Source organism: Perognathus longimembris, chromosome 10 (genome assembly GCF_023159225.1).
Source record: "Perognathus longimembris pacificus isolate PPM17 chromosome 10, ASM2315922v1, whole genome shotgun sequence".
NCBI classification, from domain to species: Eukaryota; Metazoa; Chordata; class Mammalia; order Rodentia; family Heteromyidae; genus Perognathus; species Perognathus longimembris.
In genome coordinates, this window is record NC_063170.1 from 44,755,872 (window position 1) to 44,783,082 (window position 27,211).

The 27,211-nt window shown below is 44.3% G+C and overlaps 1 protein-coding gene across 3 annotated transcripts in view; it reads left to right on the top strand.

Annotated features, from left to right (window-relative positions):
• The first annotated feature begins 10,033 nt into the window (after positions 1 to 10,033).
• Positions 10,034 to 27,211, top strand: part of LOC125358658 (ubiquitin-conjugating enzyme E2 E1) — a 57,401-nt gene continuing 40,223 nt past the window's right edge. Inside the window, exons 1-4 of one of the 3 annotated variants that reach the window (XM_048355957.1) lie at positions 10,034 to 10,155; positions 10,202 to 10,315; positions 11,297 to 11,481; positions 15,490 to 15,540. In XM_048355957.1, coding sequence (XP_048211914.1) covers positions 11,330 to 11,481; positions 15,490 to 15,540 — 203 coding nt within the window. In that variant the 5' untranslated portion in view covers positions 10,034 to 10,155; positions 10,202 to 10,315; positions 11,297 to 11,329. Of the gene's footprint in view, positions 10,156 to 10,178; positions 10,316 to 11,296; positions 11,482 to 15,489; positions 15,541 to 27,211 lie in introns of those variants that run through there. The other 2 variants (XM_048355956.1, XM_048355955.1) reach the window with 2 other exon arrangements.

The following is a 27,211-nucleotide window of genomic DNA, read 5'->3' on the forward strand; positions in this document are numbered from 1 at the left end:
GTTCTCAGTCTTTTGAGTACCTAGGATAACAGGCATAAGCTACCGGCACCCAGCTAATAAATTTAATGCAATTTCTTTGAAAATTCCAAGTTTTCCCATAGCCAGGTTTCTGTTAGATCTCTTGATTTACCACCAGTACTATCTTGGGGATGGAAGCCAGGAAGCGTACATCAGGCAAACAGCTCTACCACTTGAGCCCTTGACATTATACTTCTAAGGAGCTAAAGTGCCTTTCCATCTCAAGAGAAAGAGAAATTAATTCCAGGTAATGACCAGACATCTGCAAAGATTCTTTACCTGACAGTTTTCCCAACAACTTCAGCAGAAGAGGTGATACTTGGACCATTCCAGCTCAATCTATTTAGAAAGAAGCATTTCTGAGTAAAGGCCAGATGTTTTCTTACTTAGCTATGCGTTCATGCTCTTTCAGAGACTCTAACTGTTCTAACAATCTATGAACAGGTGGTTACTCAGCTCCAGGTATATGCTTGACACTAGGCTGAGCTAGAAAAGGGCAGGATCCTCCTCCTCTTCTTGCAATTTCTCTACCAACAGAACAAGGTTTACCTGCCTGTACCCTACTAATTTATTAACTCTGAAATGGCCTTAAAAAAAAAAGTTCAAAGTCACCAGAAACTGGTAGCTCACACCTGTAACCCCAGGTTACAGATCTCAGGAGGCTGAGATCTGAGGACCAAGGGTGGGTAAACATATCAGAGAAAGTTTTATCCCCAATTAACCAGCATAAAGCTAAAAGTGGAAATGTGGCTCAAGTGGCAGAGTGCCAACCTTGAGCAAAAAGCACAAGTGAGAATGTGAAGCCCTGATTTAAAGTCCCAACACACTCTCTCTCTCTCTCTCTCTCTCTCTCTCTCTCTCTCTCTCTCTCTCTCTCTCTCTCTCTCTCTTCTTTTCTCTGCACTTCAGCTTCCTTCTGTCAATAGAACAGAGTGGCCCAGATGAGGTCTAGGATCCTTCCAATTTGGAATTCTGTAACTGATGACAAGTCTGGAGGGTTCCTTTCCATGCACCTGGCCTCACCTTGAAGTAACTCATACTCCCCTAGGGTTAAACCACACGAACACATAAAAACTCTACATGTTCCTTGATGGTGTAATAATTGCATGAGTAACAGATATTTTTTTAAGATAGGAAAAGGGGAAAGAGTACTGCTGAAGGCAGAGATGGTTTTCATTCCCTATCATCTTCATCATCATCATCATTATTAGTTGTGGGGCTTGAGCTCAGAGCTTGGGCTCTGCCCCGAGCCTCTTTGTGCTCAAGGCTTGCACTCTACCACTTGAGCCACAAGCGTCACTTCCAGCTTTTTTGAGTAGTTTATTGGAGATAAGAGTCTCATGGGGACTCTTCTGCCCAGGCTGGCTTTGAGCCATGATACTCAGATCTCAGCCTCCTGAGAAGCTAGGGTTACAGCTGTGAGCCACCGATGCCCAGCTATTATTATTGTTGTTATTGTTGTGGTAATTCTTGACAAGATTTCACTATATAACTTAGACCAGCCTCCAAAAGTCTTGATCCTCCTCAGCCTCCCAAATGCTGGGATTACAGCCACGCACCTCCATGCCTGATCTTCATTAGCTTTTTTTTTTTTTTTTTGCCAGTCTTGGGCCTTGGACTCAGGGCCTGAGCACTGTCCCTGGCTTCTTTTTTTGCTCAAGGCTAGCACTCTGCCACTTGAGTCACAGCACCACTTCTGGCCATTTTCTGTATATGTGGCGCTGGGGAATCGCACCCAGGGCTTCAAGTATACGAGGCAAGCACTCTTGCCACTAGGCCATATCCCCAGCCACTTCATTAGCTTTTTATCACATGCCTGTGGGGTGTCGAACACTGTTGTCCAAATCCACGCAAAACAGACAAGTTCTCTGTTATCATGGAACTTAAAATTCCCAGAACTTCAGCATTGGAAGGTGATCAATTAAAATAAGGCAGGAGAATTAAAAATTTGTAATTGCTTCCCTAAGCCCAGACTTCTTCAATGGCTTCCTCCCCGGTTTCCTTGACTTCTTTCTGCCTTTTCTATCCAACTAATCTTCTTAAAACACTCCTAAGCTAATATGCCCATGAGGTCTTTTCTTTATACTTTTTATCCTGTAATGAAATCCAGGCTTCTTCACCCTCCACAAACCCTCACTGCCTGTTTCCCATCATCCTTTTTTTCCACCAATTCATAAGGTTTCTGAGTCCCTCAACGAAATGAGACTAGTCATGGTCTCTCCAATCATTTTCTGTGTTTGTCTGCTTCCTGTATTGTTGTCGTTGATGTTTAAAGATTTAAGACTTGGGTTTTTCAAAGAAGCAATCCACTTTTCTTTTAAGAAACAATATAGGCATTAAGATGATCACCCCTTCATTTCACTCAGAGGTTACAAGAAAGTCATAAGAACTTTACAGAGAACATTTATATACCGTATGCTGAGATTCACCAGTTTCTAACATTTGGGTACATTCTGACTCTCCCTCCCTCCTCCCCACCACCCTCTTCTCTCCTCTCTCTCCCCCATACCCACTGCTATTTGCTTTTCTTAACTATTTGAAATAGTTTCCAGACATCATGCCCTTTGCCCTTTAATATTTTGGAGTGTATTTCCTTACAAAAATATCCTCAGTATAATTATCTACTTCAGGAAATTAAACATTGATACAATACTGTTATCTAATCTAATGTCCATCCTCTAATTTTTTTCAATTGACCTAGTTCTGTCCTTTATATTTTTTTCCCCATGCAGTACAGGAGTAGGTCTTGTGTCCCCTGTTACATTTAGTTCCTTTGTGTCTTTAGTCTCTTTCAGTCTGGAAATTTCCTTTCCTTTCCTTTCCTTTCTCTTCTCTTCTCTTCTCTTCTCTTCTCTTCTCTTCTCTTCTCTTCTCTCTCTCTGTCTCTCTCTTTCCCCCCTTTCATGCCAGTGATATTTTTAAAAAATAAAGGCCAGTTTCTTTCTGTATTGTTTTTCAAAGTATTTAGAATTTTAGCTAGGTGCCAGAGGCTTACGCCTGTAATACTACCTACCCAGGGGGCCGAGACCTGAAGATCAAGGCTTAAAGCAAGCCCAGGCAATAAAGTCTGTGAGATTCTTATCTCCAATTAATAACTAAAAGGCCTGAAATAGAGCTATGGTTCAAGTGGTAGAGCACCTTGAATGAATAAAGTTCAAGCTCTAGCACTGGTACACACACAAAATTAGTTAGTATTGTATAATTGTGTGTGTGTGTGTGTGTGTATAGTCACTATTTTAAAAGTAACAAGGTTTTCCTATGTTGCCTAGGCTAATCTTGGGTTCCTAGGCTTAAGGGATCCTTCTGTCTCAGCTTCCTGAGCAGCTCAGACTACAGTCAAGCACTACTGCTACTTACTGGCTATTATTTTTTAATAATAAAATATTTGATTCTATCTGGTATCCTCTACATTTTGTCCCATGTCATTTTGTTACCTCATCTCTGGTGGGTGACAATTTCCATTTTTGAGAAAGTTTCTCAATCTCCCAAGTTCTGCTTGTCTTTCTAGGCTTGTGCTTCTTGCTCTGGCTCTCCCTCTATTCTCTTTCTCCCACAGTCTCCCTCTCTCCATCTCTTGGCAGTACTGGGGATTGAATTTAGGGTCTTTTGTATTTCCATCCCTTTTTATCTATTTTTTTTCTAACTATATTGTTATCTTTAAGTAGTTGTACAAGAAGTTGCCATTTGGGGCTAGGAATATGGCTTAGTTTATAGAGTGCTTGCCTCGTATACATGAAGCCCTAGGTTCAATTCCTCAGCACCACATATATAGAAAAGGCCAGAAGTGGCGCTGTGGCTCAAGTTGGCAGAGTACTAGCCTTGAGCAAAAAGAAGCCAGGGATAGTGCTCAGGCCCTGAGTTCAGCCCCAGGACTGGCCAAAAAAAAAAGTTACCATTTAACAAAGCAGCTAAAGAATACAATACATCTTGATCAATGTCACCCCTTTCATTACTTTCCCCCATCCCATCCCTTTTTGTTTTTAGATTTTCAGTTGCAGTCTCCATCTTTCTTTGTCTGGCTACCCTGATACAACAAACCTCCTACCTCTGTCTCCCACGTAGCTGGGACCACAGGCATGCATTTAGGTTGATTTTTTTTTCTCCCTTGGCTTTTGCTGGAAGCCCAGGGTACCTCTTAGGCCCCTTTCCCTCTTCCCTGGCACATAGACCAGGCTTACCCCACACGAGCTACTTGCTAAATATCTGTTGATAAAATTGACTTGAAGTTTAAACATAAGTCCTATCTGCTGTGAAGACAGTATTTATCCTACCAGCTGAGCAAGTCAAGATGACATCTTTGCTGCTGATGGCTTCTGGGCTTTGCAATTTTCAGATAAACTCTGGATTTAAAACTAGACCCTTGACTACAGATTTGTCACACCACAGAACTATGGGAAAGTTGTGTGTGTACGTGTGTGTGTGTGTGTGTGTGTGTGTGTGTGTGTGTGCCTGGACCTGAGGTTTTAACTCAGGACCTGGGTGTTGTCCCTGAGTATTTTTGCTCAAAGCTAGTGCTCTATCACTTGAGCCACAGCTCTACTGGCAGCTCTTTTGGTAGTTAATTAGAGATGAGTCTCTTCATAGCCAGACACTGGTAGCTCATGCCTGTAATCCTTAACCACCAGAAAACTGGAAGTGGTGCTGTGGCTCAAAGTGGTAGAGGGCTAGCCTTGAGCAAAAGAGATCAGGGATAGTGCCTAAGCCCTGAATTCAAGCCCTATGACCAACAACAACAAAAAGAGTCTTATGGGCTTTCCTTCCTATGCTGTCCTCGAACTGAGATCCTCAAATCTCAGCCCTCTGAGTAGCTAGGATTATAAGTGTGAAACACCAGTGCCTCGTAGAAGTTATTTTTTTTAATTTCATAATAATTATGAACATGGAATAAAATATATTTTTCCCTACTTTTTCTTCTCTCCAAACTTTGGAAAACTGAAGAAAAGTCGTAAAGTTAAGAAAAGGTTTCATAGATGAATGAGCCAAACTGCTCAAATCACAATTTTGTATGAAGGTTGAAGAAGGCTAATTTATTTAGGAAATATTATACAGAGGAGATGCTAAATTATAAACTGAGAAAAGAGCTCTCATCTTCATCTTCTTGGTCTTCAGATAAGCTCTTTTGTGCTTGTGTGAAAGAACATTAGACTCTTATCAGGTTGTGGTAAATTTTGAAAATCACATGGTGTTCAATGCCTCCATGTGGTAGAAGGAAAGAATTTAGTTCTAGCCTAGCTAGTGTCTGACAGTATCAGATCCCTTCCACGGGATCATCTTTCATTTATTTTGTTATTGGCCTATGGGAAAATAACACAATTTGAAGCTAGGCTTCAAGGAAGTGATCCCCCCCTCTCCCCCCTCCCCCTACTGAATTTTTGATGGTACTTTTTTTTCCTCCTGAATTAAATTTTTTTTTGTATAAAGAATGTATGTCTTTCAACTAAAGAAGTATTACAAAGGGAAACAAGTGGACTGAAATTCAGAGTCTAGCTTTCTTAAGAAGACTGTGTGTGTGTGTGTGTGTGTGTGTGTGTGTGTGTGTGTGTGTGTTGATGGGGGGAGGGAGTTGCTGAGGCTTGAATTTGGGGGCCTCACACTGTTGCTTGGCTTTTTCACTCAAAGCCAGCATTCTATCACTTGAGCCACACCTCTACTTAACAACTTTTTGCTGGTTAATTGGAGGTAAGAGTTTCATGGAGGGCTGGGAACGTGGCTTAGTGGTAGAGTGCTTGCCTAGCATGCATGAAGCCCTAGGTTCAATTCCTCAGCACCACATATACAGAAAAGGCCGAAGTGGCGCTGTGGCTCAAGTGGCAGAGTGCTAGCCTTGAGCAAAAAGAAGCCAGGGACAGTGCTCAGGCCCCAAGTTCAAGCCCAGGACTGGCAAAAAAGCAAAACCAAACAAAAAATTGCACTAGGTCTATTTCTTTGGAATGAATGGCTTCATTTTGCCTCCTGGGGTCTTGGGGCTCAGTTAGCAGCGCCTTGATCCTCAGGTACTTCTACTTAAAAGTACTTGATAATCTTAAAATGGCTTTGAAAAGCAAAAAGTGCTAGAGCAAGGTGCTGGTGGCTCCATGCCTGTAATCTCAGTTTAGGGCTTTGAGGTCTGAAGATCTCAGTTCAAAGCCAGCCTGAGCAGGAAAATCTGAGAGACTTACCTCCAATTAACTAGCAAAAAGGTGTCTCGAAGTGGTGCTATGGCTCAAGTGGTATAGCACTATCAGCCTTGAGCATAAAAGCTCAGAAACAGCACCAAGGCCCTGAGTGCAAAGCCCCAGTGTAGCCCCCCTCCACCACCAGTGCCCCCCCAATAAAGGAAGAATGGGAGCCCACTTTCTTCAAGCCCAAGAGGTGTCTCAGACAGCATCACTGGGCTTGTGTCTTTAAAATGTAAAGTGAGCATTCCAATCAAAGCATCCCTAGGGTTTGGCATTGGCTTGTTTGTATGTAGACTTCAATAGGAATCTGCTTCCTCCAGGAAATTGGGAGTAGGGAAGGAGCAAAAGGGCATTCTTTAGGAAAAAGTAGCAATATAAAGTATATGTCATGTTTGAAAATACATCCATACATGTAAAATAAACTGTGAAGATTATTCACAGATTGAGAAGGTCATTAGTTTATTCAAGGAAATGTTACAAATGAAGTGATTTCCTTAGCTTACTCAGTCTTCCCACTTTCCCAACCGTCTTCATTGTTAATGCATTCTTGAAAACACTATCAAGTTTTCTTATGATATATATATTCTCCCCAACCCCTAGCCCCAGTGTAATTGAGGCAAGAGCTTCTACCTCCCCAATACTGCCAGTACTGACAAGATCATCTAAGAACAGCAAAGGTCATAACTGTTATTTTGCTACCAATTTACTGTTTGACCTTGGGTTAGATAAACTGACTTTCTTACTAAGCACTGGTGGCTCAGGCCTGTAGTCCTAGTTACTTAGGAAGTTGAGATCTGAGGATTGAGGTTCAAAGCCAACCAGGGCAGCAAAGTCTGTGAGCCTCATCTCCAATTAACCAGCAAAAAGCCAGAAGCAGAGTTGTGATTCAGGTGGTAGGTATAACACGAGCCATGAATGAAAAAGTTGAGACAGTGAGTGTCCAGGCCCTGAGTTTAAGCCACAGTACAGACACACAGACACAGGCACAGACAGACAGACAGACACACATACATACACACATACACACACACACACACACACACACACACACAAAACCAATTAGCTTTTTTCATCTTTCTTTCTTTTTTTGGTCAGTCATGAGGGTGAACTCTAGCTCTGGGCACTATCTCTGAGCTTTTCAGTTGAAGGCTAGCTAGCACTCTACCACTTGAGCCACAGCGCCAAGTCTGGTTTTCTGGTGGTTAACTGGAGATAAGAGTCTCACAGATTTCCCTACCAGAGCTGGTTTGGAACTGCGATGCTCAGATCTCACCCTCCTGAGTAGCTGGGATTATAGGTGTGAGCCACAGGTGCCCAGCGTTACTTTCTTCATTGTAACATGAATGATAAAATACAAATTTCCTGATTCTGCCTTCCTTCTAGATTTCTTATGTACTACTTGTCTTTGATTCTAAGTGATAAAGACCCAAACACAAGACCAGGAAGTAATTATTAATACTTTGTACAGCAGCTAAGAAACCATGTTTATTATAATGCACATTTCATCCTGTCATTCAGTACAGTACAGGAGGAGCGGAAACTAAACGCAGGGAGGTCAATTTAATTCCTTAGGCCTTGTAGTTAATAAGTAGAAGAGTCAGAAGGTTGTAAATTAATTTTTTCCCCTGTATTTAAAGTATTCTGGCCAGGCCCTGAAATCCTAGCTACTCAGAAGGCTGAAATCTGAGGATCTTGGGTCAATGCCAGTCCGGGTGGGAAATTGCTTGAGACTCTTATCTCCAATTAACCACCAGAAGGGTCCAGTGGCTCAAAGTGGTAGAATACTAGCTTTGAAGGAAAAAGTTCAGGGACAGTGCCCAGGCCCTAAGTTCAAACCCCATAATGAACCAAATAACAATAACAACAACAGCACTAATAATGTAATAAAATAGCCTGATGTGAAGATGAGTCTTACTGAAGTTTGGTGATACCCCTCTCCAATCCTAGCACTTGGAAAGCTGAAGCTAGGGAATGAAGGGTGGCTAGGCCAGCCTGGGCTACAAAGTAAGACCCTGTCTCAAACAAAAAAGTTTTTTGAAAGCAGCTTCTTTTCTAAACACTTCAAGGTTTTTATTCCCCTCCCAGGAGGTCATTCTGAAAACAAAAAGCAATAATTTACACTATTGCATATTAGAGGTTGGAGGTAGGAGTCGGCTGGACAGAGAATTGAGAAAACATTCTCTATACTTGGAGTTCATGATTTTATTCTCCAAAACCTAGCATCCGGTCTTATATTTCTTTCTTTAAAAAAATTATACAGCTTCTGCCCATACAATTTATGTCAGCCAGTATAAAGGGGGAAATCTATCCACTATCCCCTTTGTTTCGACAAATCAAGCCTTTTATTTTTCTAAGACTTCTGCCAGCTCTGCTCTTTATACTTGATTTTTTTCTTTTGTTATGCAGAGATTATAGGTGTGCGCCACTACATTAACAAATGACTTCATTTGGAAATGTGGTAACAGAACTCCTGAAACCAAACCCTGATAGAGGTTATGTTCAGGATCTTCAAATGTTCAGAATCTGGAGGCAAGAGGCTGAAATGATGCTTTATAAGGATTATTCCAGGTTTTATTTCCTGATTCTATGGCAGCCTGGTAAATATAGGCTTCCTTGTTAGAATTAAGCAAGGAGTGGATATAATTACTTCATGAATATTAATAAAGACGAACTTTCAGATTGAGGGCTAGAAGAGGTAATGAGAATGCCTGTTTTCCTGGTTATTGGATGTGCCATGGGTTTATATAGCTTGTGTTGTCTTATGGTAACTAAAGCCACCGTAGCTATGGAAAATGACAGCAATTTGAATGAGATAATTTGAAGCGGACCATAGAAATCGAGGTTATGTCTTCAGTGTACAAGATCTTATATGTGTGGCCCTGATGTAACGGGATGCTACATGTTTCTTTCTTTCCTTTCAAGTTGAATTAGTCATAATTTGAAGGTTTAGTATTTTTAATAATCCATTTTGGTACAATGCCAAATAATTAGGTAGCATTACTGTGTGATTTTTTTAAATGTATTATTTGCAGAGCATTTGTATTTGTAGCAAAAGAAGGTACAGTAGTAGTCCCTAGGACTTCCTATCATTTTCTAAAAGTCCAACTTTATATATTATATAAGCTGACACCCAAAATTCCAAATCTTAGGTAATTGAACTGTATATGTTTAGTTCCAGTGCTTTCTTCACCACATTTGCAAGTGTCCTGACAGGACAGACCGTTTTACCTGTCACAATCTTTTTTCTATCATGTGTTATAAAACATCACTTTGGATAAAAAAAAAAAAAAAGTGAATAGACAATCCCATAGTGTATCATTGCACGTGTCTCAGGCCCCGAAGGTCCGGGGGCTTCTGAGGGGTGGGACCTCTGCTCCTGACAGGTGAGTGGCCCGGGAGGTGGGGGGGGGGGGGTAGAAATGTCCGCCCAAAGGCAATCCAGTTATGGGCTCTCTCTCTCTCTCACCTTTCGGAAGCATTTTCCTGTACAAAGTCCTGGTCGCCAGATGACCATCCCTGTCGCCACTCTGCCCCCTCTCCGTGCCCTCCTCTGGGTGCCCCCCCCCAATCCCACGCAGTGAGAACCGAGTCCCCTCCCCCACCCCTTCCCTCCCTGGCTTCCTCTAGGGAGCCCCGAACCTGGGCCCTCAAACCACGGAAGGGAAAATTCACACCCCCGGCTCCCCTCCCGGGTGCGGGGTGGGGGTGGGGTGCGGCGCGGGCTGGGGTGTGCGGGCTTTCCCGGGTCCTCCCGACGGCTTTCCCTCCCACACCCCCCCCCTCGCTCCCCAGGTGCGGCGGGGGAGGGGAGCGGGCCGTGGGGGAGGGGAGCGAGGAAGAGGAGGGGAGGCGGAGGAGGAGGAGTGTGGAGCGTGTGTGGCTGGGGGAAGCCATTGCCTGTTTAATAGTTGCTGTTGCTGCACTTCCGCCTCTCTCTCCCAGTGAGAGAGAGAGAGAGAGAGAGAGAGGAGAGGAGAGGAGAGAAGAGAGGAGAGAGAGAGGGAGAGGGAGAGAGAGAGGGAGAGGGAGAGAGAGAGGGAGAGAGAGAGAAAGAGAAAGAGAGACACGAGTGGCCAGGCCCAGCCGCAGCCGCAGCAGCAGCCGCCGCGGCGGCCCGGAGGAGCCAGACACAAAGAGAGGTACGGGGATCCCCCCGCCGCCCGCCGCCCCCCGGCCGCGCCGCCCGGCCCGGGGACACCCCTCGCCGCCTCCGCGACCTGCGCCGCCGGGCTGCGGGCCCCGGGGAGGGCGACGGCGACGAGCGGGGACCCGGGGCGCCCCGGGAGTCCGGGGCCCGCCGGAGGGGGGATGGGCGGGGACCCCGGGCCGCGTGGGGTGCATGGCCGCCCGCGAGTTGGGGGGGGGGGCGCCGGGGCCCGAACTGTCAGCGCCGCCCGGGAGCCTGCCCAGCTCCTCCCGCCGGGCTCCGCGGGGTGCGGGGGGAGGGGAGCGGGTAGCCCCGGTTTCCCCCTCCCCCGGGGCGGGGGCCCGCGGGGTTCACCCCTCGGGGGCCGCGGGGCGCATTGTTGTTCCTCGGCGGCGGAGGCCGGGCCTCTCCTCCTCCCCCCCCCCCCCCCCCGCCTCGCATCCCACCCGTCCGCCGCGGCGCCCGGCGGGTGGTGGGACCCCGCGTCCCCGGGCGGCCGTCCCGGAGGGGCCGCGGGCGGGCCTGGGCCTGGGCGCTGGGGCCCCCGCCACCCTCCCCGCCCCCAGCGGGCACCGCTCCCCGCCTCCGGCCCCCGGCTTCGGCGTCCCCTCTCCGCCCCACCCCTCCGCCCTCCCCGACCCCACCAAACTCCGCTCCCCCCTCCACAGCCTCGCCAGGACCCCGGGCCCCCGCGACCCCAGGGTGGTGGACAAAACCCAGCCCCAGGCCGCCGGGGCTCCCGGCCCGTCCCCGCGGGGCGCCCGGCCCCGCTCCGCCTCCTCGGGGCTCCCGACGGGCCGGCGGGGGCCCCGGTCCCCCCGGAGCACCCCTCTCGGGCCCCGGAATAAACAAGCGGCGTCCGATGGGCCAGAGCCCGCGCGGAGGGGCGGCGGGGACGGCCCGGGCCGCCGAGCCCGCCTGACAGCGCCGGCATGGTCGGGCTTTCTGTTTTGTTTTCCCCCACCCCCCGCAGGGGCCGTTTGCGGGGTGGGGTGGGGGGTTCGCTATGTCGGATGACGATTCGAGGGCCAGCACCAGCTCCTCCTCGTCTTCGTCCTCCAACCAGCAAACCGAGAAAGAGACGAACACCCCCAAGAAGAAGGAGAGTAAAGTCAGCATGAGCAAGAACTCCAAGCTCCTCTCCACCAGCGCCAAGAGGTACCAACCTCCCCGCGCGTGCCTTCCGCCTGGCCGGCCTCCCCCCACCCCACCCCGGCTGGGGGTGCCCACCGCCCATGCCTCCCGCCTGGCCGGCCGCCCCCCACTCACCCCCGGCTGGGGGTGACCCCCAACCCCCATGCCTCCCCTGCTGCCCCCACCCCACTCCGGCTGGGTGTACCCACCCTCCCTCCACCCCCATGCTCTCTGCCTGGCCGCCCCCCACCCCACCCCGTGTGGGGGTGGCTCACATGTTCCTCATACTTGGTGTGTTCTCAGGAACGGAAAATGGGGCCGTGGGAATCCTGTTTTCTCTCCTGCTGCTTTTGTTTTGTATTCTCATCTTCATCCACATGCAGGAGTTGTGACCTGTTTGGTGTGTCTTGCAGAAGTTAGCAGCGAGAATCCTTATTAGTGATACACGCCCGCCCCCCCCATCTGATTACAGATTTCAGGGTTGATTCCTAGGAATCAGGAATCCGTGACCCTCCCCTAGGCTCTCATCTCACTCGATAATTAGATGTCTCTTAGCCAACTCTATCAAAATGAATTTCTGTGGCCATCTTTCTTGCTTTTCACCTGTTGCGGGATGATTTTTTCTTTTTTTTTTTTAATAGAGCCTCTCTCCACCAACTGCATAAGGAATAAGTAATTCACACCACTGAGTCAGATATTTAGTAGGAGGCATTTTCTGGTGGGATTTAAAGAGCTGTTTGTGACTTGGAGAGTTAAGGCAACTGAATGCAAAACGGTTATTAGAGGTGTTTTTTTGTGGGGATGGGGTCTCTTGTTTAAGAACTTGCACTTGCTTGTTTTCAGGAGATTTTGTTTTCTTCCATGCTGTTTTCTTCTCTCTCCTTTTTTTTTTTTTTTTTGATGGTAACGGAGTTTGAACATGGGACCATGTATTTCCTATATAGGCCACCTATTGGTTGATTACCCCCCACCCCACCCCAGACCTTTTAACTTTGGTTACTTAAAAAAAAATTAAGGCCTTGTCTTTTTTGCCCCAGCTGGCTTGGACCATGATCCTGTGATTTATACTTCTCTGTATCTGGGATGACTAGAAATGGTGCCAGTATGACCAGCTTTTTCTGTTGAGATGAGATCTTGAGAACTTTTTGACTTGGTGGCCTTTACCACAATCACAGCCCTACTAGTCTATAGTCTAGGATTACCCACAGATGCCACTCTTGTTTGCTCTCTGAGGTAAAAAATGTTACTTCACTCTTACTTTTTTTTCCTCAACTACATTGAAGCAGTAGCTTTTCCTTTTTTCTTTTCCTCTTCTCAGGAGGTAGCTACTTCACCTTTTTCTCCTCCAGTAACATCATCTTAACCCCATGACCCTCCAAATAATCCATATTAGATTCCTGAGAACCCTAGACACCCTTGCATGACTTCTGTTCTCAGTCAGATAGTTGTTAAACTTCAAAAGGACCAGCCAGGAAGATAGTAAAGAACCCAAATGGTGGGTTAGGTAGGGATTGCATTCTCAAAAGAATTTAAAAGAAAATGAAACAGGAGGCTTTAGATCCCTCTGCTGAGGAGTAGGAGTTTGAGACTGCCAGCTATCAAAGTCCACACTTGGATTTGAAATTGGAAAAGTTGGCATACTGGTATGGTGATTGAACCCTGGTTCATGTAGTGACTTTAGATTTTTCTTTTTCCTTCCTGGGCTGTCTTTGAACTGTGATCCTCAGATCTTAGCCTCCTGAATAGTATTGTAGGTGTAAGCCACCAGTGCCTGGCTTTTTTTTTTTTTTTTAAATGTCTATACTGGGGCTTGAACTCAAGACCTTGCCCTCTTGCTTGGCTTTTTCACTCAAGACTGGTGCTCTACCACTTGAACCACACCTCCACTTCCAGCTTTTTGCTGTTTAATTGGAGATTCAAGTCTCTTGGATATATCTGCCCCGGCTGGCTTTGAACTGTGATCCTCAGGTCTCAACTACCATCACCCAACTGACTTTAGCTTGTTTTTAATAGTGTGGAGGTCTTGAGACAAATGGCAAGATGCTGTCATTTTCAGAGGGTTGGTTTGATTACAGATCCACTTCTCAAGAGTCCTAACTGGTCCTCTTGGAGATAGCCCTATGTGGGTTCTCCCTGTAGCTGGCTTCTATCCTGCCTACTCTGGATGGGCCCTTCCTTAACAGTCTGCCCTTCCCCAAACTTAGAAGCTCCCCATCCTTACTCAGCTGTTGGCCTTGCTCTACCCCACTGCAGTCACTTTGCATTAAGTCATTAGTATTTCTATATTTTGCTGGATATTTCCCTGGTATGCCCAAATGCATCTCAGGGGAAAGGAATCAAGCCAAAAGTAATTTTCTTTTTGTCCCCACACACACTTTAGACACAATTTGTCTATTTATGCTAAGGAAATTAAAAACTTACTTGGAAATGGCTGGGAACAAGATGGTAGGTTTAGAAAATGAAAGGTGGGAAGCCACGAATAGTAATTTTACCTGTAAAATTAACAGCATGTTTTTTGTTGTTGTTGTTTCTGATTTTTGTTTTTTGGTGCAGTGAATTTAGATCCCTTAATGTCCTGCTTAAAGGTTAGCTGTTTGTGTTAAAGGAGTAAGGTTAATATTCAAAAGGCACAAAGTAGAGGCTAGTATATCTAAGAAACTGTAAGGCCAAATGGATGTTTGTGGGATCCGATAGAGGTGGCTCTGTGAAGGCTGTTGATTCCAATGCTATTGCCCATAGCATTTACCAGGAGGTAGAAGGAAAAGGAAGCAAGCCTGCCTTGGTAAGACTGTCAGGTTCTCAGTGCACGCTGGAAAGCAGAGGGGAGAGCCCTAGGTTCTCAGTGCACACTGGAAAGCAGAGGGGAGAGCCCTGACGTAGAAGAACACCCCCCCAAACACACACACCTACCTGCGAGGTCCTCTTGCAGTTCCTAAGCCAATACTTTGGAAATGTTGCAGATGCAGTAGATAAAGCTCTGTAGTAATACAATTTGTAGTCATTTAAGAAGTAATGCCTTGGGAGGAGGAAATGTTTGCCTTGCATAGGCCCTAAGACAGTGCAGAAACATCCAAGAGATTCTTAATGAATCAGGAAACCAGGGTTCTAAACGCTCAGTCTAACACCCAATGAGTCTCAGAACAGCAATGCTTATTGGGTAGCAGTAGAACTGAGCTGGACACTGATGTCAATCAATGTCAATAGAGACTGAACAAACCCATCTGAAAGATGCCCTGATTTGTCAGACCACAGGAAATGTCTTTCCATAGGAAAGTTCAAAGAACTTTCCCAGCCATCACACTTCATTTCTTTTTACTTTCAACATAGAAGATACCTACCCTGGGAAAACCTTTGCAAAGAAAAACATGTATTGTCACCCAAGTTGTTCTCGGTTTTACTACACTGTGCCACTACAGAGAGATTTTGAAGTTGGGGGAGCAGGTTTTAAAAGTAGAAGGTGGGGTTTGCCCAATAATTGATGTACTGAGCGCCTATGTAAGCTTAAGACAAAGGCTGGGCTTGGTGTGAACTGCCGGCCGGGGCCCCTGGGGCGGGAGATGGGCTCTTTGTGAAGTCCGGCCGGCCGTGAGCGGCCGGCCGTGAGCAGCGGGCGTCAGCAGCGGGCGCCCACGGTGGGGAGGGGAAGGGGCAGCCGTGGAAGTTGGAGGGACGGGGAGGGGGTGTGCCGGGGGGGGGGGGCGGGCCGACCCTCGTGCCAAGGCCGGGGCGGGTGCACCTGCTTGGCCGGCAGGCCGCGTTCCGGGGCGCCCATGCCCACCTCCGCCAGCAACTTGAGCGGCTTCCCGAACCCCGCGGGCGGCGCGGCCCGGCCCCGGGGCCTCGCGGGCCACCGGGCGGCCATGATGGCGGCGCCTGCGAGGACTCCCTCTATGGCCCGGGCCTGGCCCTTGGAATTCCCCGGCCAGCCGGCGAGGGAGGCGGGCAGGACACACCTGGGCACCTGCAGGCCTGAGGCTCCGACGCTCACCCCCTAACGCCCTGTGCTTGTCTCCCTCCCCCTCCCCCCACCAGGATTCAGAAGGAGCTGGCAGACATCACCCTCGACCCTCCGCCCAACTGCAGGTGAGTCCCCGCGGCCTTCCCCTCCTAGCCGGCCCCCAGGCCTCCGTCTCGGCCTTGCTTCTCCGGTTAATGCTGGCTTCCGGGGCCCCAACCTCGAAGTCCAGCTGGAATTTCTGACGATGCGCACCCAACTCCTGGTGTGATGTTTCCCATGAACCTTTGAGGAGCTTTGAACTGTGTTTCCGGTGGCTCACACCTGTAATCCTATCTACCTCTGGAGGCTGAAGGTCTGAGGTTCAAGGTTCGAAGCCTGGCCTGGCAGGAAAGCCCCTGACACTCTTTATTTCTAGTTAAACACACACACACACACACACACACACACACACAGCTTAACGTAGAGCCGTGTGCCTCAAGTGGTAGAGTGCTAGCCTTGAGCAAAAAACTCAAGGACAGCATCCAGGCCGATTTCAAGCCTCGGGTCTGGCACAAAACCACGATGTCACATCACAGAGTATTTATTTGGAGTGGGCTAATGTTCATGGAACAAAACTGCAAAGTCAGTTTAAAGGAGCACTTTGTCCAGTGGCTCGTTGATACCTCATCTAAAGGCAATATAACGCCTGTTTGGTACTCAGGTATGTGTGTCAGTTTAGAGAAATGCTTTGCTGTAGCAATCTCTTATTCAATCTCCATTAAGCTTGTAGAACATAGAATTAAATCCAACATTGGATCCCCAAACTTATTCCATGTGTGTAATTTTGTATTGGACTTTTGGCAGAGCAATTCAGGAAATAATTTGTGGCTTTGATAAAAAGGATTTTGTTTTAAATTATAGATTTAAAATCTTACAAGGAGGTGTTTTTCCTTGCTATTGCCTCATTCAGACTGTAAATATAGGTGTGTGTTTCCACACAACTTGAAACCAGCTTTCAAAGGGTTTGTTGGTCATTGAACTTCATTTAAAATAGCATTTTGCTACTATTGAGTCAAGGTGGAAAGAAGACTTGATGACTTTACTATTTTATATAAAACAGCAGTAATGAGGTGAAGGACTTAAGGCATGGAACCATTTATTTAAGGGAGACTCACTGTTCAGTTCTGTTAACTTGTATAGTTTCATAAGGAAATACAGAGCTGGGCACCATGGCTCATGCCTATAATCTCAGCTGCTTGGGACGTGTAGATGGGGAGGATCAAGGTTCCAGACAAGCCAGGGCAAAAGTTTCAAGAGACACCATCTCAATTAATAGCTGGTGAAGGTGGTCTGTGCCCGTCATCACAGCCCCTATGGAGGGTCATATCCAGGCAAAAATGAATGATTATTCAAAAAATAAAGCAAAAAAAGGGCTGAGAGCATGGAACAAGTAGTAAGAGTGCTGGCTCCACAATGCTACCAAACACACATTCAAACATAACTTTAAACTTCTCAGGATTGGTGTATGGGATGCACGTGAGGTTTCAGCAGTGTTGTGAATTTCTAAGTAGGAATAGAAAGAATGGAAAATACTTGGTGACCATATGCAGTTAGTGACCATATGCAAAATTTAAGCTTTATATGTGGGCATGTTCAGATTGGAAGCTAATGAAATATTTTGCTTATTACCACTCAACCTTCTACTGTGGTTAATAGATTAAATGCAAGCTTTCATATTTATGTTGGACCCATTTGTTCTTGAGGTTAATCAGTTGTGAGATGCTCTTTGGTGATAATTTTGTCCCGTTTCTGTGAGGAGGAAAATCATCTTGAGTTTGAAATGCCCTTAGAAAGTGTAGCTGATAACTGAACCACTTACTCACTCTGGAGGAGTTTCTTCATAGCTTATCAGAATCGTCTCAGAAGGTTGAGAAAGTGGAGAAATAGTAACGACTCCCTGGTTGTTTGTGTGGAATCCCCTGTCAGATCTGTGCTGTGGAGTTACTGCACCTGTTGGGGGTCCTGGTTCTCCTGCATGTCTCTTGTGAGTTCAGACTGCTTTGGCTGCTCGTGATGAAACACAGTTTGAAAACAAACCATTTATTAAAACACTTAGATGGTTTTCTTATGAATAAGTACTGTCAAATTAAAAAATATAAACAATTGAAAGATTTTCATGGGATTAATCATCTTGTAAAAACAGGATAATTATACTCGCGTTTCTCATCATTTTAGCTGAGTTCATATCTGAGAGGTTTGTGTTTCTGATGCTTGAGGAACTTTCTGTCTTTAGAAAGCCCTTCTAATTAATTAATTCTTCAAGGTGAAAGCTTTGGGCAGTACCTGTGGTCTGGGAAGTTTGAGTTGGTTGGCTCTGGGTGGTTGGTGGTGGGAAGACAAATCCCACTGTCCTTAAAGGTTTTGAGAAACTGTGATTTCAGAATGAATATCATGCATCTTTAGTAAGAGAATGTATATAGCATTGTTCTTCATAAGTAACAACTGCTCTGTTTTCTGAAGGTGTCCTTTTTAGTAATAAAAACTAAATGTTCTACTTTTGGGTACCTTACTTGTGTTATCTGAATGTCCTGATATTATATGAGTTTGGTCTTATGTTTTCTACTAGTATATTTACAGGATTTAATTGTTTAGTATGTTAATGTACTTTATTGTTGGAGATGGAAATGAATAATTTTCCTTAGTCATACTTTTTGAAGTTAGCCTCGATTAAAATACGTGAGTTAAATGATATATGTAAGTGCTTGCATTTTCAAAAATAGTTTTTCATAAGTTAGCCTCAGCATGAGAGCTCAGAAGTTTAGTTCCGGTTGAATTTGTTATCTCCTCAATAACATTATATTTCAGATAAGACAAAAGAATTGGTTTTCTAGTTAATGTATCTTTGAATATGTTTTTTACCCTTTCCAGAACTCAATTCAGTTAGTGAACAGTACTTCCTCCTATCCAGTGAATACTGATATTCACCGCTAATATTGATATTCATTGATATGGCTATCATTGCTACATCAGTCAGTATTCAGTGTATAGTTTTAAATTTAAACACATTACTTTCTTAAAACATAGCCTGTGGCACACAGTGTCCTTCCAGTAATCAGTTGATTATTGTAAATCAGAAGAATTACTACTCTTGAAGGATGATACATTGCTTGTATTCACTAATGTAAACAAATGACAAAAGTACTTACATTTGAAGTTACTAAACTTCAAAATTGGTATTATTAGCCAGGCCAGGTGGCTCATACCTGTAATCCTAGTTATTCAGGACGCTGAGATCCGAGGTTTGCGGTTCAAAGCCAGCCGGGCAGGAAAGTCCATGAGATTCTTAGTTCCATTTTACCACCAGAAAACTGGAAGTGGCTCTGTGGCTCAAGTGGTAGTTTAAGCCCCATAACCGACAAAAACAAAACAAAACCCTGGTGTTATTTATAACGTGTGTTATAGTGAATAGATTTTTGTTAGACCAAATGTAATGAAGATTGTACTTAAATGACCATGTCAAAAGTATCGTGAGTTTTTTTTGTTGTTTTGTTTTGATGTACTGGAGTTCAAACTCAGGGACTCCAGCTTGCTAGGCAGGTGCTGTATCACTGTGCCATGTCTCCAGCCACTTTTGCACTGGTTATTTTTGAGACAGAAGTTCACTTTCTGCCTGGGCTCATGTCTGGATCACATTCCTCCTATCTTTGATTTCCCTCCTGTAGCTGGGATGGCAGGTGTGTGCCACCATGTCCATCTTCCCTCTGTTGAGATGGAGACGTGAGAACTTTTCTGCCTGGACTGCCCAAGATCATCCAGATCTCAGCTTTCCTTGGAGCTGAGGATGATAGTGCTGTGCTGTTATATGCAGCTGTGGGTTGGGAAGGGATCTCTTGCACTTTCCTGCCCATAGTGGTCTTGAACCTTGATCTTCCTATTCTCAGCTGCCTCCTAAGTAGGTAGAATTATAGGCATGAGTAGCATCACCTGGCTGAAATATTTTTATATTACTTTATGTCCTAGTCTTTTTTTTTTTTTTGCCATCCCTCAGGGCCTGAGCACTGTCCCGGGCTTCTTTTACTCAAGGCCAGCACTCTACCATGTGAGCCACAGCGCCACTTCTGGCTTTTTTCTGTATATGTGATGCAGAGGAATTGAACCCAGGGCTTCATGCATGCGAGGCAAGCACGCTACCATTAAGCCACATTCCCAGCCTTTATATTACTTTATATTGCCATATAAGTCAAAATTTTAATATCTCTGAACTATGAGGTATATATTGTATGTGTATATACATATGAATGAATGAAATAGTCTTGCAACTCTATACATTTAATTGGGCTTTTTTCTACCATTTGGCTTTTTTCTTTTGGCACATAATACTATCTTAACTACTATAATGGTTTCCTAAAGCTTCTTGAATTTTGGATTGTCAAATTACAGCTGGTGAACTCTGGGCCACTAGAGATGTTTTTGCAGCTGTTATATATAACCACAGCTCAAGCTTTGCTAAATTGACTAGTTACAGCTACATAACTAGACATAAATGTCTGTAGAACTGTATGTTTATCACAATTGGCATATTTTGCCCAAGTAAATCCTTTAAACTTCATATTTAATTTAGTGCATGTATTTGTAATATGAGTAAACTTCTCATGTTGTGACTGGAAACCTAAAAATTGAAGTTTTTTAGGTACCTTTTTAAAAAAACATTTTTGAAGAGTCTTTAAGGATTTGAAGCCTGAGGAGGGAATAATAAAAATTTTTTTTTGGTTTGTGTTTTATTTTGCCTTACATGGTTTAAACTTTTTAAAGTTATAACAGTGATGTACAGAGGGGTTAGAGTTACATAAAGAGCATGTAAAGAGTACATAATAAATTTCTTTTTATATAATTTTTACATTTGACCAGTATTTTCCTATTTCTTGACTATGTAAACATAAGTCAGCACTTCCTTCACCCCAGAACTATATTATTACATAATCTGATACAGCTAATTTTAAAGTTTACAGCTGAGTACTGTTTATAAAAAAAAATGATTCAAAGGTGACAGAGAAGAACATTTGGAGGGGGAAAAGAGCACATTTTTCTAAAACATTAAATTTCTCACCCTCCTTTTCCTCCCCTAATAAAAGGACTTAACACCTGACTTGCCTTGCCTCCCCTATAGTGTTACAAAGGTCAGTTGAGATGAGAGTTTTCTATATGTGGTACATAGTAACTTTATTAGAATTATCTCTTTAGTTAGCATTGTTTTTTGTTTTATTTTTGTTTGTGCCAGTTCTAGAGCTGTATCTGAGCTTCTTTTTGCTCAAAGCTAGTGCTCTACCACTTGAGCCACAGCTCCACTTCCAGCTTTTTTGGTAGTTGATTGGAGAGAAAAATCTCACAGACTTCCTGCCTAGGCTAGCTTTGAACCTAGATCCTTAGATCTCAGCCTCCTAAGTAGCTAAGATTACAGGTGTGAGCCACTAGACTCCAGCCTATTTCTCTTCTTTAGTTGGTTTTGGGACCTGGGTTCTGTCCCTGACTGAGCTCTACCACTTTGAACCACAGTGCTGCTTCTGGTGGTTCACTGGCGATAAAACTCACACACTTTCCTGCCCTGCCTGGCTTTGAACCATGATCCTCAGTTCTGAGCCTCTTGAGTAGTGCTTTAGCCACCAGAGCCCGGCTCTTTTCTTTTTTATGTAGCTCAAGTTGGCCTTGAACTTGTGATCTTCTTGCTTCAGTCTTTTGAGTAATGGGATTGTACTTGGAAATACCAGTATTTTGGGAAAGTAATAAATGTGAGTGACAGAAAGGTTGAAAGATTACGAAGGGTGGTGCTGGAGCACTTAGTTATCTTGGAAGGTTCCACAAAGGAGGTGAAAAGAGGAGTGGAGGAAACCATGTCAGCAAGGACAGAGCAGAGGGCATTAGAGGGAGGGCCAGCTGACTGTTGGACAATGGGTGAACCTTTGGCTGAGCAGGAAGAAACAAATGGGAGACTATAATAAGGATAATAGTAAGAGATTAAGCTTGTGGTATTCCTATGTCAGGCTACTTTCATTCTGTGGATGAACCACTGAAACCTCTTTTTTTTTTTTTTTTCTTTGCCAGCCCTGGGGCTTGAACTCAAGTCCTGAGCACTGCCCCTGGCTTCTTTTTGCTCAATGCTAGCTCTACCCCTTGAGCCACAGCGCCCCTTCTGGCTTTTTCTGCTTACGTGGTGTTGAGGACTCAGACCTAGGGCTTCATGCATGCTAGCCAAGCACTCTGCCACTCAGCCACATTCCCAGCCCCAGTGAAACTTTTTGAGTTTAAGCTAAAGTTCGTTCACCTAGTACTGAGTCCCTGGATGGAGACTAAGTAAAGCTGAAGCAGCACCAGAGGGAAGTGGGAGGCCTGGAGATGGCTACAGTAGTACAGGTGGCCCTCATCCAAGCAAGAGGGAAGGGAGCAGGGGCAGCGGACCCAGGGAAGTGGGCTGCTGACCTAGTGGGAGAACTTGGGAAGGAATCCGAGGTTCTTCTGGGTTTGGGGGAAAATGATCTGCTTTCAGAAAAGTGGGTGCTGGGCTAGGAATATGGCCTAGTGGCAAGAGTGCTTGAACATGAAGACCTGGGTTCGATTCCCCAGCACCACATATACAGAAAACGGCCAGAGGTGGCGCTGTGGCTCAAGTGGCAGAGTGCTAGCCTTGAGCAAAAAGAAGCCAGGGACGGTGCTCAGGCCCTGAGTTCAAGGCACAGGACTGGCAAACAAACAAACAAACAGAGAAGTGGGTGCTTCAGGAAAATGAGCACGCATGGGGGAAGCAGGGACCCTCTTCCCAAGGAGCTGTGTGCTTTGTTGACTATACCCAGTGCTTAGCATGTTGCTGTCACTTAGTAGGCCCTCAGCAAATATTGATAGTTTGATTCTGTATTTGAGTTCATTATCTACCAAGTCAGTGAACTCTCAGATTTGCCTGCTTTTAAATAAGATTAGACAAATTAAGTTGACTCTAAATTCCCCAAAAGGCAAGGGTTTTATTTCATGGATGCCTTTATGAATAAACTTCTTATGTAGTGATGTAATATTAGAATTCAAATTCTTGTCTGACTGTACATTTTAGTTTGAAACAGTGAGCACTCCTTACCCTTGTTTCATCAATTTAACATTTCACCATGTTTGTATTTTATTTGTGTGTGTATTTTGTAGGACCCTGTGGCTGTAGCTGTAGGTGTATGGTGCTTCCATGTGTTTAGACTTACTGGCATTCAATCTGAGCAGGGTTGTCAGTTTGGGGCCTGGGACTGGCTATGGAAGTCCATGTTAGATTTGCAAGTGTTGGTGATAGAAAATGCTTGAGATAGCCAAAGGGAATTGTGTATGGTGCTTCACACGACAATCTCAGCACTCACAAGGCTCTACACAGTGAAACCTTGTCTCAGAAACAGCAAAAATAGAGTGAAAGAAGGAAAAAACATTGAGAGATGTCTATAAAAGGGATGGGTAAGAGACGCAGACACAGAAAAAGAAGTAGGAAATGAGTAAGCACAGGCTTGTAAAAACACTAGTGAAGTTAAAGAAACTTCTTAGAAGGCTACAATGTAAGAACAGAGGAGCAGGTCTTGTAGGTTGAGAGGAAAAGCGAATGGAGGAAGAGGATGAAAATGCAAGAGAGGGAGATATAGTGGCATTGCTTTTATTAAAAAAATATTACAAAGGTGATATACAGAGAGGTTACCATTTCATAAGTCAGATATTGAGTGCATTTCTTTTTGGACAATGTCACTCAGCTGTAGTGTTTTAAAACACAGGTTTAGAGAGGTGAAACTGAGGCTCTAATGCAGATTGTGTTTACAGTCTTTTTTTTTTTTTGTCCATCGTGGGACTTGAACTCAGGACCAGGACACTGTCCCTGAGCTTTTTCCACTCTGAGCCACAGTGCCACTTCTGACAGATCATGTGTAGAAAGACTGGTGGCCTGAAGTTTTAATGGAATGATAGTTTTCTACAAGATGAGAAGTTGTCTTGGGCAGCAGGTTTAGACAGTTTGCTATGTAACCCAGACTTGTCTTGAACTAGCTTATGTAGCCTAGTCTGGTCAGAAACTTTTGAAAATCCTCTTCAGCCTCCAGAATACTGGGATTACAGGTGTGTACCACTACATCTATCTGACTTAGAAACATTTTTTGGTGCTTGAGAAACACTAGCTCATTGTGTAGAATTCAAAGAAGCTGCATCTGTCTCCTATTTATACTCTCCCAGTAGACTAAGCAACAGAAAAACGGATTCATATCTTTTCATTCCTATAATACATAAGAAAAGCTAAGCAACACATATTTGTCAAATTAAAACATACATATGAAAATGTAATTTAGGTATGATGGTTTAATGAAACCTCTTCATTACCCTCTTCAGAATATAATTGGGAACTGACGGGGAATGTGGCTGACAGTCTTTCTGAATTGGCACCAAGCAATTTAGGTTCCTGGAATTACACAGAAGCTGGAATCAGAGTAATACAGAAGATATGAGCTGTGCTAAAGGCAAAGAAGTTATCATACCTCTGGCGCACAGGTTTAGGCTTTATGAAGTTGCCATGTGCCAGCAAGTGAGCCTGGGTCTAGGGTACTAAATGTATTGATTGGGCTTCCAAAGATGCTCTCCTAAATCCTGAAGCTATCCCACAGTCAGTTGTATTAGAGATGTTGGCCCCTGCTTGAGACATCTGACACATTCCTTGTCACCAGTGAGGTGGGTCAAGTTTTCATAATAATCCCATTCTTAGCCATGCTTTAATGAGGAGCAGAAGACCTAGTATCAGGCATCAGAATATGCTCCAGGACCTCTGGCAACCTGCTCCATGGACCAAAAGCTCATTAAAGCCTTTGCCTGAGAACCATAATCCAGGGACTGCCCACACGAATGGGTCTTTTCTAGAAGCATGTATGCAGGTAACTGGATTGCTTTCACCACCACACAAATTTGTACGGAGACTATAGAGCTGTTACCAGGTTTTGCTACAGAAGCAGCATACTATTCACTAATACTTTTTAACAGAGTTGTTAACAACTGAATTCTGTCTGCTTGTCAAAGAACATGCTGACCTGAATGTGACAGTGAAATAAAATAGCAGGTCAAAGAAAAGGAGCTGGTATTATCTAGCTCTTCATAACATCTAGAGATTTGCCACAGGTGTCACATCTGACTTGTTCAGATTGACCTATGTCAGTTCTAAATTTTAAATAGTAATAATCAATGGAGAGGTGTCAAAGAGTTTCTGCTAGCATTGAAATGATTGTCATTATATGCACTTTCAGGACCTCAGACATTTGTATCTATTTTAATTGATGGCAGATTGGTGTGGGATAGGTCCCCCTAGTAATTCTACAGAGAAGACAGTGAAGCACATTTTCAAATAGTAAGTGTAGCTGAGGACGATCTTACTTGGAGGAAAATCAGAATGGTGATCAGGAAGCTATGCTGTGCATAGTGACAGCAGCATGAATAAATCAGATCCTAGTCTTCTGAAATAGTATTGTATGCCGTGAGTTAGGTACCCTATAGGCGAGGGCAGCAAAGCTAGCCTCTGTCTGTCTTGTGAAACTTGAGTTACAGTAGGCAGTACAGACAGCAGATAAAAGGGTCAGTACAAGTTTTGATGGCTTTTGGAAGGAAAATAATGGAGTGTGGTGATGGTGAATAATTAGTAGGTGGCGGTTAGTAGGTGGAGGACATGGTGAAGGGAGGGAAGCATAAACACACAGGCCCAGAGGTGGGGAACCAGGTGACATAGATCATGTAAACCATTTTGAAGACATTCTAATAGCCATTTAGGTAGAAGTGAAGTGCTAAGCTAGTAGTGACTTAGTGATTTGAAAGGCTTTTCCCACCCTCCCTTACAAGGAAAATAGCTGTGAGGAAGGCACTAGTGGAGGGGGTGGGGGGAGTATTTCCTTGTTGGTAATGGTAGTTAAGATTTAGGTGCTGCCAGTGGAGATGATGTTGGAAGACCCGGGCCTGTTGTGGTTTTGGCTATTGGTTAGATGATAATAATAGTTTACAGATACATAGAAGCCTTGTATAGAGCCAGTTGTGTGTGTGCTCAAGGAAGGTGTTAACAGAGGGGTATACCTCAGTGGTAAGCTCACCTAGGAAGAAAAAGCTTAGTGAGAAGAGGCCCAGGATGGAGCATGGACACTTCATTTATAGGTTTATATTAGGGGGAGCAATCAAGGGAGGAGACAGAAGGAAAATGGGTGATGTGGTGTGAGAAAGCAGGGAGTGCAAAGTGTTTGGAGGTAGAGTGCTCAGTCATCAAGCTTGAAATGTTGATGACCACTGAGTACAATTCCATGTTCGATGACCTTCACATAACAGATAAACCCAATTAAGAAGACAGGACAAAAAAAAAAAAGGTGATGAATTCATCCAGAAGAGATTGGATACCATCTCACTTTTCTTTTTCAGGACAGTATTTCTTAAGATTGTATATAATTTATATCATTGGGGGGGGGGCGAGGGTATGCTACTTTGTGTGTGATTTTATAGCATTGTAGTATGACTGTTGTAAATAAATAGTGCTGGACTATGAATTCCTTTTGCCAGGACATAGGTTGAAAATACTGGGCAGTGCGTAAATTGGAAAGTCAGCAAATTGCTGCTGTCATTATTTTTGTTGTTGCTATAAAAGTGATATACTGAGAGATTACAGTTTTATAAGTCAGGTAATGAGTATGCTTCTTTTGAGACAATGTCAGCCCTTCTTCACTCTTTCCCAATTTCATTCTTAAAAATGTTTTATGCTTTGGTTTGCACCAACCTCATTATTTGCTTAAACTCACCAGTGCCCTGGAATGAGTGGACCATGTGCTTACTTTTCATTGCTGGGGATGGAACCCAGAGCCTCTTGCATGTTAGGGCAGTGCTTTACAACTGAATCATATACCCATATGTTTGCTTTTAACACAATAGAAGTTACTCATCATATTTATTTTTTTTCATCCTGTTAAGATTGGCTGTTAATGCTTGACAATAAAACTCTTGAAAATACCTTGTAAGCATCATCTCTCTAGTCATCTACTGTCATTTCAGGTTCCTCCAGGTACTTGTGACCCGCTTAATTTGAATAATAGAGGGTTGAATTCAGAAATTTTCAGACTTAGGAGTCATTCTAGCTCAGAGCAGTGATTTGGGTCACAAAAGCACTAGATGCTGCCAGAGGAAAACCAGGGATAACAGGGCACCACAAGTGTTTTGGCTACTTAGGAATTTTGCTGTACAAGTAGTTTAAATTTCATCCTCTGTTGGAAGTAATCTAGAATCATCATTATAAAAATTTATTTCCTAGTACTTTTACCCTAAATAAAAAAAGATCATTATAATGGTTTACATAAAAGATCCTAAAAGAAAACATTGGTTTTATTATACATACCCAGGAGGATTTTTTTATAAACATAAAACACAGCTTTAATCACAGTAAGTATTTCAAAATAAATGTATGCTTAGTGAGTGTAATATTGTAGAAACAGATTGGCAGTGAAGTTAGTAACTTAGACTCCTTATTAGTGTATAATACTGCCTGTGCCTTGGTCTTTTTTCTTAATAACTTCAGGGTGAAAATCCTCTGGTTGCATAGCTTCACTCTTCAGAAGCACTGGTTGGCGCCCCCAGACGACATTGTAGCTTAGTATCCTGAAGTGTTCTCACATCCAAAGTAAGCAATGGCCACTGATAGGGACCATTCCTAAAATAAATCACCTGTGGATCACACGTGGAGAAGTGCTTCTTGGAGCTGCAATTAAGGTCGGTTTCCCTGTTGTCCATCCATACTACTGGATCAGTGTT